The sequence below is a fragment of the Dipodomys spectabilis genome, unplaced genomic scaffold (genome assembly GCF_019054845.1).
Source record: "Dipodomys spectabilis isolate Male_0828 unplaced genomic scaffold, ASM1905484v1 ptg000329l, whole genome shotgun sequence".
In the NCBI taxonomy this organism is placed as follows: domain Eukaryota; kingdom Metazoa; phylum Chordata; class Mammalia; order Rodentia; family Heteromyidae; genus Dipodomys; species Dipodomys spectabilis.
The window spans coordinates 3944901-3955666 of NW_024871006.1; the positions used below are offsets into that span (position 1 = coordinate 3944901).

Here is a 10766-nt window from a genome sequence, read left to right on the forward strand (position 1 = left end):
CTTCTCAAGCTTCCTGTGCCAGCCAGGGGTGCCCAGTGCCAGCCAGGGGGGACCCAGTGCCCTCCAGGGCTTCCAGTGCCAGCCAGGGGCGCCCAGTGCCCGCCAGGGGTGCCCAGTGCCCACCAGGGGGGCCCAGTGCCCGCCAGGGGCGCCCAGTGCCAGCCAGGGGCGCCCAGTGCCCACCAGGGGGGCCCAGTGCCCGCCAGGGGGGTCCAGTGCCCGCCAGGGGGGTCCAGTGCCCGCCAGGGGGGCCCAGTGCCCTCCAATGGCTTCCAGTGCCAGCCAGGGGCGCCCAGTGCCCGCCAGGGGGGGCCCAGTGCCCGCCAGGGGGGCCCAGTGCTAGCCAGGGGTGCCCAGTGCCAGCCAGGGGCTTCCAGTGCCCGCCGGGGGGGGGTCCAGTGCCCGCCAGGGACCCGGGCGCGGGCGCCCCCTGCTGGCAGAGCTGCGCGCTGACAACGGGACCCCTGCGCTGCTCCGCCGGCATGGACGAAGCCGACCTGCGCACCACGATGAGGACCTAACCCCAGGCTTGCGATCGAGGGCTGAATTTGGCCCAGGCCCTAAAGCTCATGAAGCCGGGTCAAGGATGCTCAGGGCGCGGGGTTGGCGGAGGGGAGGAAGGAGTGGGCGGGGCCCGGGGCGGGGCGGGGCCCGGGGCGGGGCGGGGCCCGGGGCGGGGCGGGGCCCGGGGCGGGGCGGGGCCCGGGGCGGGGCGGGGCCCGGGGCGGGGCGGGGCCCGGGGCGGGGCGGGGCCCGGGGCGGGGCGGGGCCCGGGGCGGGGCGGGGCCCGGGGCGGGGCGGGGCCCGGGGCGGGGCGGGGCCCGGGGCGGGGCGGGGCCCGGGGCGGGGCGGGGCCCGGGGCGGGGCGGGGCCCGGGGCGGGGCGGGGCCCGGGGCGGGGCGGGGCCCGGGGCGGGGCGGGGCCCGGGGCGGGGCGGGGCGGGGCCGTGCTGCTCCTCCGCGGCTGGCGAGCCCGGGTTCACCTCTCATCAATCCGGGGACATGACCGGCACACCCGGCGCCGCTGCCTCCCGGGATGGCGAGGCCCACGAGCGCTCCCCTCCCTGCAGTCCAAGCTACGATCTCACGGGCAAGGTGGGTGGGCGCTGCTCCCAGCGCTGGGACTCCTGTGCCCGCTCTGCAGGACACCCCTCCCTGCGCCCTGGGACCCCGGCCCTCCCCGGCCCCGGCCTCTTTTCTGACTGCTTGTGAGGTAGACTCAGCCCTTCCTCCAATCAGTCCTCTGAACGGACACCCCCAGAGGAGGGCAGGGAGATGAAGATGCAGCCCCTGGGGGCGGCCACATCCGTATCTCGGGATCTGGGCTAGCTCAGAGGGCACAGGATAAGTTATTATCGGAAGGCTGAGACTCCCCACGCCGCGCACCCCACGCCAGTTCTCTTCTGCCATGCTTTAGCTAATATGAGGCCCTGAGATTGCTTGCCTCTTGTCCAGGGTTAAGCGCACCGCCAGGGTTAAGTGACCCCACCTTCCCTACTAGAGACTCAGAAAGGGCACCCTGGGTGGCCTGGGTCACTCTAATGCCTTTTTCTGGTCTCTCAGTAGAGAGCAGACTTCCAGTTTTAAAGCCTAAGGCTTGAAGTTATTGCCTGATCTAGCCCTCCCAGCTGCAAGTCCTAGGCACTGCCTCCTGCCCAGCAGGAGGTCAGGCCTCACCCCCTCCAGGTGGCTTTTGCTAGCCAGAGCACAGGCCCACCTGGAAGTTTCTAGAACCTGAGAAGGACTGAAGGGGTTGGTGTCAACCTCCACCACCTGGGACAGCTGGCAGGGCAGCTCTGAGGTGCACACTCTCTGCAGGGTACCCTGTGTGGAAGTAGGTAGGGGCAGGGTGAACAGTGGTCTATCTCCTCCCTCTGTGTGTGTCCTCAGCAGGAGTGTGTCCTCACCAGGAATAATAATAATTATTGTTATTATTATTGAATTGGACAAAATGGATTACAATTTCATAAGACAGGTAATGCCAGGAACTCTTTTTTTTTTTGGTCGGTCGTGGGGCTTGAACTCTGAGCCTAGGTGCTGTCCCTGAGCTCTTCACCTCAAGGCAAGCTCTCTACCACTTGAGCCACAGCACCACTTCTGGTTTTCTGGTGGTTCATTGGAGATAAGAGTCTCATGGACTTTGCTGCCCGATCTGGCTTTGAACCATGATCCTCAGATCTCAACCTTCTGAGTAGCTAGGATTACAGGCGTGATCGACCCACTCCTGGCTGCCAGGAACTCTTGAGAGACATGAGGAGCAGACCTACACTTCACATTTTGCTTCCCTTCCTCCCCCCTCAGTGCGTCTCCATCTCACTGGGAGCCTCGAGCTTCCACCCCAGCATTTCAAGGGAAGCCAGGCTATGGGCCAGCAGCCCAGAACCGTTGAGATAAGCGTCCTGTGTGGGCTTGTGGCCGGAAATGGGCCTCTGCACCTTGGGGTGAGGGGAGCTGTGGATGGCCAGCCTCCCCCTGACTGATGGGGACCTCCCGACCTTGTTGCCCTACAAGCCAGCTGGGCTGTTTGCCTAGGAGGTGGCGAAGCTGAGCGGCTGTTTGTGTTTAGTGGACTTGCTTGGCCGGGTGGCTGGGTGGATGGTTTACTCAAGGCAGCTGTGATCTGTAAAGCACACAGACACTGGTTCTGTCTCCCTCCCTCCTCATCTGAGGCTGGGAGGAGCAGAGAGTCCAGAGGACCCTCTCTCTCCCCACCCCGGTCTGTCCCTTGACCCAAGGCTGCGCCTGCAAAAGAGTCATTCCCCAATCCTGAGTCTCAGCCCAGATAAAGAGGGATGGGAGAAGTGGAGCTATGGCTCAGAGTGATAGAGCACTAGCCTTGAGGAAAGGAGCTCAAGGACAACGCCCAGGCCCAGAGTTCAAGCCCCAAGACCCACCAAAAGAAAAGAAGAAAGGTGAGGGCACTAACAGGCTGAACCCACCCATCCCTTCCTGGGCCACTCCTCCATGAGGTCTAGGGTTGATTCACCCCAACATTATAGTCCCCAGCAGTTGACAAACTCTAGAAAGACCTGGAAGAAACGATCCTTCCTCCCATTCACCTACTGTGGAGACCAGACTGCAGCAACACATCTCAGGAACCTTCCCAAAGTCATACAGCCTGCCATTTACAAGCCAGGATCCCACCTTACACTCCCCTACTCAGGCCCCCTGTCTCTCCAGCAAAGCTAACTAATCCTAACCTCCCCCCCCCACTCTGCCCCTGCAGCCACGGCAGGAAAGCCTTGGGCTCCACTCAAGCTGCAAACCTCAATTCAACAGCCTAGTTAGGCAAGGCACTAGTGGCTCACACCTGTAATCCTACTCCTGGGGAGGCTGAACTCTGAGGATATTGGTTCAAAGCCAGCCCAGGCAGGAAAGTCTGTGAGATGCAAATCTCCAGTTAACTACTTTTTTTTTTTAAAAGCCCACAGGGGGCTGGAAATGTGGCTCAGTGGTAGAATGCTTGCCTAGTATGCATGAAGCCCTGGGTTCGATTCCTCAGCACCACATAAATAGAAAAAGCCAGAAGTGGCACTGTGGCTCAAATGGTAGAGTGCTAGCCTTGAGCAAAAGAAACTCAGGGATAGTGCCAGGCCTGAGTTCAAGCTCCAGGACTGGCAAAAAAAAAAAAAAAAAGCCCACAGCAGTTGGAGCTGTGGCTCATGCAGTAGCCTTGAGTAAAAAAAGGAGCAGTGCCCAGGTCCTGTGTTTAAGCCCCAGTACAGGTCCGTGTGTGTGTGTGTGTGTGTGTGTGTCCCACTTGTGTGTGTCTACACACACACATACACACACACCCTAATTAGCAGTTTAACAGGCAGTTTGGTATAGACGATCTTTTAAGACTAAAGGATGGACCTGGGAAGGTGGCTCAATGGTAGAACGCTTGCCTTGCATGCATGAGGCCCTGGGTTCCATTCCTCAGCACCACATAAATCAGAAAAAGTGGGAAGTGGCGCTGTGGCTCAAGTGGTAGAGCACTAGCTCAAAGCTGAGGGAAGAGCTGAGGGACAGCGCCCAAGCCCAGAGTTCAGGCCCCACGAATGATTTTTTTAAAAAAGACTAAAATAACAAGTGGACAAAGAGCTTTCCTCCCCCATTCTTCCATGTTCCCTGCAATGACCCAAGGCAGCCATTTGTCCCATTTAGGAGGTTTCTTCCGAAAGAATTTCAGACTAAATGTCTCCTTATCACAGTGTAAATTCTACCCTTCCCTAATTCATGCAAGCCTTTTTACACAGAAACCCTCATTAGAAACTTCCAGATAAATGCCTGACCTAAAAAGAAACCCAAACAATGGTCATTTTAAATATGCCTGGGCCAGCAGCCCGGGCCTATTAGGTTCTGATAAACTTTCTGAAGTGGGGTCCTGTCCTACCCGTGTACCCATACCTAAGTGGCACACACAAGGGACAGACTCCCTGAGCTATGTGGCAGTGGACAAAGGTGTGCAGAGTCTAGAGCACACAAATGGGAGGTTCTCTGGGGCCACTAAACACAATGGCGGTCTCAACATCCAGGACATTGCATGGGGATGGAGGGTCAGAGGGAAGGTCTGGATGGTGCAGGCAAGGAGCCTGAAGAGGAGACACAGGAGACAGTGGCAGGCTCTCTGTGACAGGGGTACCCCTCAGTCCTGCCTCTCCCCGCCACGGATCCCTTTTCCACATCTCTCCTTAGAATCCCAGAGGTCCCCTTCTCCCCAATCCTTGTTAACTGCCTCCCCCTCCCTCCCTCCCTCCCAATCTCCTAGGTGATGCTTCTGGGAGACTCTGGTGTCGGCAAAACCTGTTTCCTGATCCAATTCAAAGATGGGGCCTTCCTGTCCGGGACCTTCATAGCCACGGTCGGCATAGACTTCAGGGTGAGGTGGCTATAGGCTCCTCCTCCCAGCAGTGAGCCTTGGCTAGAGCTCAGGATCAGGGGGCTACTCTCCACTTGCCCCTCCCCCTGGCTCCCAAGGACATCCATGGCTCACTGCCTGGAGGACCCCAACAGCCCTCTCCACCGCAATGGAGGTGGCCAGATTAGAGGAGAGCCATCAGAGCAGGGCAGCACCCTGCCCACTTACTTGATGTGAAAAACAAGGCTGAGTCTCTCCTCCACTCCTGGGCACTGCCCCTAAGAGGGCCGACCCACCCCACTGCATAAGAGAGCCTCTCACTTGCAGGACACACACACACACACACACACACACAGAGATCCCATCTTTGATGTGCCAAAGTGGCACTGAGCAAACTGTGGGCAGGTAGAGAGAAGCTGACCCAGCTATCTGAGGGCCCCTTGTCTCCGAGGACTTGGTGACAGTCATGGGGCTTTTTGTCGAGGAGAAAAAGATGGTGGTGGGCAAGTGCTGTCCCCATGCTGCTGGCTGAGCTCTGGAGAGAGCCACGCAGATTTGCTCTGTTGTGTTAGGAGAAGAGTCTTCAGTGGAGGTATCTGGGGACAAAGATCCCACTGCCCTGATGGTGTGATCTGAGTAAAGGTAGGTCTGGGCTCAGCACATTGCCTGTAGTCCTGGAAAGCGACCAGGACAAGATGTCAGGGTTGAGGCTCCAGCTTCCCCTGCCCTCCCCACCCTCTGCCTTCTTCTCTTTCAGAACAAGGTGGTGACCGTGGATGGCACCAGGGTGAAGCTGCAGGTGAGACCAGAGGCTGGGAGGGGGAAGGGAGGTGGTGGCGGTACCTGACCTTAATCGCTCTTCACCCTGAACCACAGAGGCCTGCAGCCCAGCCCCTCTGCTGGGGTAACTTCCTGTGGGGCCCATGAGAGGAAATGGTTTTTCTCTATGCCCTGTCTGCAGAAAACCATACTTAAAATGCCTCAGCCGTCCCTCCATCTCTTCCCCAATTATCTGGGGCTCTTTGCACACACACACACACACAGACTTGGAAAAAGAGGCAGCACCAAATGGGTGATGTCATTATGTGTGTGTGTGTGTGTATACACGCGTGTGCGGGCATGCTAATACTGGGGTTTAAACTTAAGGCTTCACACTCTCACTTGCCTTTTTTGTTCAAGACTGATTTTCTGTCATTTGAGCCACAGGTCCACTTCTAGCTTTTTGCTGGGTAATTGGAGATAAGAGTCTCATAGATTTTTCTACTTGGGCTGGCTTCAAACCAGGATCCTCAGATCTCAGCCTCCTGAGTAGCCAGTGTTGTGAGCCACCAGTGCCTGGCTTTGTCAAACACCAGAGAGACCTTAAGAACCTATAACTGCAGCCAGCCCCCCCCACTCCCCTTCCACAGACAGCTGCTCTGCCACAGCAGTCCCTGCCCCCTGCCTCTTTTCTGACCTTTTCCTCCCTTCTTAGATCTGGGATACCGCAGGCCAAGAGCGCTTCCGCAGTGTTACGCACGCCTACTACCGAGATGCGCAGGGTACGTCCACCTCCCTCCAGCCTGTCTGCAACACCCACCCGTGCCGCTTCCCTGATCCCCTGTCATTCTCTGTCCCCCTCCAGCCTTGCTCCTGCTGTATGACATCACCAATAAGTCCTCCTTCGACAACATCAGGGTAGGTCCTCCTTTCTGGAGAAATTGCCGAGATGGGGCTTCTGCTGGCCAGATTCTTTCCAGCTCTGTGGGAATGAGCAGACCATGGAATCCTGGCACCTGCCAAGAAACCCCCAGCTGTGTCTGGGCATCTGATGCCATGCGAGCCTGGAGGCCAAGCAGACTATTGTGCACCATGCCACCTGCGTCGTCCTGACCATGATTCATGAGTGTGCTTCATGTCAAAGTGTTCAGAACACTTCTAGCTCTGCCCTCGGCTTTTATCCATACAAACCCAGGGCAAAGCCTATTCAGAGTGAGCTGCAACTCAGGCAAGACAGAGTGAGTGGCTAAGTCCTCACAAGCAAACCATTAGAAAACACAGGAAATCATCTCATAAATATAAGCACTGATTCCATGCAAAACATTGTACAGGTTTTACATATTCCCTGACCTCAAGAACTGTACTGACAAGCAAACTGGGAGGACAAGGCATGTAGACACAAAATAATGGGAAGTTCATGGCATTCATACCGCCATTCCTTAGCCCAGGCTCATGGCAGACACAACTAATCAATCCCAGTGCTGAAAATGAAACCCAGAACCTCATGTAAGTGCTCTACCACTGAGCTACATCCCCAGCCATTAGGAGTTGTTTGTTGTTGTTGTTGTTTGGTGGGTTGCTTATCTTTTTAAGACAGAATCAGTCTTGCTATGTAGCCCAGGCTGGCCTAGAATTCTTTTCTTGTCTCTTCGTCTGAGATTACAGGTATATACCACCACACTCGGCCAATCACATTACTTTTGATCACTGACCCCCTTATATGATCTTAGAATCCTCAACAGGGCCCTCCAGAAGAATGGCCTGGCTATCAGCCTTGGCTTGGCTCAGTTCTTCCTCTCCCATAGGCCTGGCTCACAGAAATTCACGAGTATGCCCAGAGGGATGTGGTGATCATGCTGCTAGGCAACAAGGTGAGTGGTCCAGTGGCAGGAGCAGCCCACCCTGCCCCTCCTCTCCTCCCACCTACCCTGGCCAAGGACTCTCTCATCTCCAGGCAGGACTTAGACCCGGCCTGGTTACTTCCACCTATCTCATCCCTCCTAGGGAAAGCCCAAGCTGTGCTCTGAGATGTAGACTTGGTCAACTGCCAGCCACCATGAGATCATAGTGAATAGGGTCAAGGGTCAAGGGCTAGGGTTATAATGGGTTATCCCCAACTGCTGTCATTTCCCCCACTGAGGCTGGGTCACCACACCCTTTGCTAAAGAGAATTACTCATCTCCCAGGGTCAGAGATGAGATCCCAGGCCTGGATATTATGGGCAGGCAGCCCAAACAAGGCAGAAACCCTGGCTCCAGTCCAATCACACCTGCTCCTCGTAGTCACCAGCAGAGGGCAGGCAATGCCTGCTCCTGGGGCAAAAGTTGGGCCAGCTGGGATCAAGGCTTCCTTCCCTGGAGTGACCCCCTCTGTGTTTGACAGGCAGATGTGAGCAATGAAAGGATGATACGCATGGAGGATGGAGAGACATTGGCTAGGGTAAGTGACTACCAATGTGGGGGGTGGGTAGCCAGAGACTGGCCCTGAGGACCCTCTCCCCTTCCTCCACAGGAGTACGGGGTTCCCTTCATGGAAACCAGTGCCAAGACAGGCATGAACGTGGAGTTAGCCTTTCTAGCCATTGCCAAGTAAGCACCGAGTAGGGAAGGGGACCATTACAGGTCAGGGTGGCACCAGCTGGGAATCCAATAAGCCTAGCTCCCCCGTAGGCCCTGGGCCCTCCTATATTCTGCATTTTGAGCTCCTGGTGGTCCTGGCCACTGGCAATGTGGGTGGAGAATAAATATTCTGCACTCTCCCAACCCATTCTCCCTCTTCTGTTTAGAGAGCTGAAATACCGCGCAGGGCGGCAGGCCAATGAACCCAGCTTCCAGATCCGAGACTACGTGGAGTCCCAGAGGCAGCGCCCCAGCTGCTGCTCCTTCCTGTGACTCCCAAGGGGCTGAGCAGAGGCCCTCAGGGATGCAGCTGTCTCCCCTACACTGGCTTATGCTGAGCAGTCCAGCCAATGGGGAGAGAGCTGAGGCTCCAGTGCGCAGTCCCTACCCCACTTCCTGTAATGTCTTACAGCCTAGGAGTGGGTAAAATACTTCACATTTTTTATCAGAATGACACATAATACCAAAAAAAAAAAAAAAAAAAAGGCCCCAGCGTGCCCAGAAAAACCTTTTCTCTTGGTGTACTTGGGACTCAGATGTAAAAGACTGGGTCTCTCCCCAACTAGCAACAAGGCCGGTAGTGCCCAGTTCATCACCAGATGACATAGATGCTCTTCTAGGGTGTAAGGGCTGGAAGAGACCACACCCCAAGCCTCACTTCTGCAGGAGAGAGGCTGAGCAGATCCCAATCTTCACTTCCTCCAGCTCCCCAAGAGAGCAATCTTCCCTAGCAAGATGGGCCCTTGTATTGGGAGCTAGACCAAAGCCTTAGGGAAGGTAACAGTTGTTGCCCTTGGGACAGAGAGAGGAGCACTAGAGATTAAGATCCTTCCTAATTGCCCCTTTCCCCAGCACACAAGCACACAGAGGCACCTGGAAACACTGGTTCCTATTCTCTGGACTTCCGAGCCCAGGGGAGCTCCTCACCCTAAATCCCTACCCCTCAATTCCTGTCTCATCTGCCTTTGTTTAGGCCTCTAGACACCTGCAGTCAGAACTATGAAGTTTTTTTTTTTTTCTCCCCTCCCCAATCAATTGGCAAGTGTGCAGCCCCATAGCTAATTACTTTTCCAAGATACTATAATGCTCAGCTGGCTGGGTTAAGAGCCACAGTGAGAGAAACTCCTGGTTCTGGGAGCAAGGTAGGAGGCAGAGTTGAGCAAACCTCCCTGAAAGAACATGGAAATCCAAGTTCTCCTCCTCCCATTCTCTCTCCCTCCCTCCTCACACCCCCCTCTCCCCCTCTGTTCTTTTGTTTGTTCCTTCCTTCTGCCAGTAGTACTAAGGCTTGACCTCAGGGCCTATGCATTGCCCTTTCACTTTGTTGCTCAAGACTGGCACTCTATCCCTTAAGCCACAGCTCCACTTCTGGCTTTTTGGTAGTTAATTGTAGATTAGAGGCTCAAAGACTTCAAACCTCAGTCCTCTAGATCTCAACCTCCTGAGTAATTAGGATTATAGGTATGAGCCACCGGCATCTTGCTGAATGCAGACATCAGGATCCAAACTGCCCTATATCCCTTCTCTCCTAATTGGAAAGTCATCCATTTCTGGGTGAACAAATATAATATATGCAAAACAAAGTCATGTGGTCTGGGGTGGGGAGAAGTACAGCAAGGAGCTTGTGTAGGCCCAAGGACACACATCTCCCAAAACTCTGACCTCGACCTTGGAAGTGATCAGGGGAAAAACTCGGGATTTGACCTACAGGTACCTTAACTGCAGCTCTGCAGGCCAAGGGTGGGGGAGGAGGTGAGAAAAAGCATGTACTGTACGTTTCTGAGGCTAAGGCATTTGATTTCAAGGCAGAAATCTTGCAGTTGGAGCAATCAGCAGCTCCAACTCCGGCGATAAGGAAGCTCACGGTGGCCTCTCCCAGGCAGAGCAGGGAGGAGTCTGACCTTGCTGGTCTCTTCTGGGGCCTGTGGCAGGTTACAGGCGATCCCGTGGCACAGACAGCTCTGAGCCTCCAGCATTGTGGTGTTTTTCAGATTAAACTGCAGTATTTTGGAAAGTATACCCTGTCTGCTGTTTGTTTGAAGTGGGTATGGGAAGGAGGGGTTGTTATTGTATCTCAGGGAGGAGGGGAGGAGGGGGACTTGTCCTTACCAAAATCGTTTGATACACATTTTTCGGTGTTCACAGAGGGACACCCCACTAACGGATTGCCCCCAGCCTCTGTGACAATCCTCATTTGACAAGAATGAGCCACAAAGGTTCTCTTACAGTCATTTTTTGTTTGTTTCTCTGTTGAAAAAAGCTAGAGCTCCTTTTCCCTCAGGAGTGGATCCTGAGATTGATTGCCCGACTTTACCTCTCCCCACCCCACCTTCCTAAATACGCTGATGCCGGTGCCAGGCCTCGCTCCTTGCGTGTGGCCTGTCGTCCAAGGCGGGCTACAGGTAGAATAGCCTCAGGCCTTCTACTGAGCCTGCACCCTTCCATGCGCGCAGATTCTGGGATCGTGCAGTCACCCCACAAGTAGAAAAGCTGTCGTCCAAATAACTCAACATTGTCCAAAGAAACCATCGGTCCAGTTTCTTACGACGC

General features: G+C 55.5%; 1 protein-coding gene across 3 annotated transcripts; it reads left to right on the plus strand.

Annotated features, from left to right (window-relative positions):
• Positions 1-971: 971 nt before the first annotated feature.
• Rab37 (RAB37, member RAS oncogene family) lies at positions 972-9604 on the plus strand. Of its 3 annotated transcripts, none has more exons than XM_042702724.1 (9): positions 972-1094; positions 4750-4860; positions 5597-5638; positions 6314-6380; positions 6464-6516; positions 7404-7469; positions 7981-8037; positions 8110-8186; positions 8384-9604. In XM_042702724.1, the coding sequence occupies exons 1-9, from the start codon at positions 1002-1004 to the stop codon at positions 8487-8489; spliced, it is 672 nt and encodes a 223-aa protein (XP_042558658.1). In that variant the 5' UTR covers positions 972-1001; the 3' UTR covers positions 8490-9604. The 3 variants fall into 3 exon arrangements, with proteins under 3 accessions (XP_042558658.1, XP_042558659.1, XP_042558660.1); XM_042702725.1 differs by having other exon boundaries at positions 4750-4842; XM_042702726.1 differs by lacking the exon at positions 4750-4860.
• The last annotated feature ends 1162 nt before the right edge of the window (positions 9605-10766 follow it).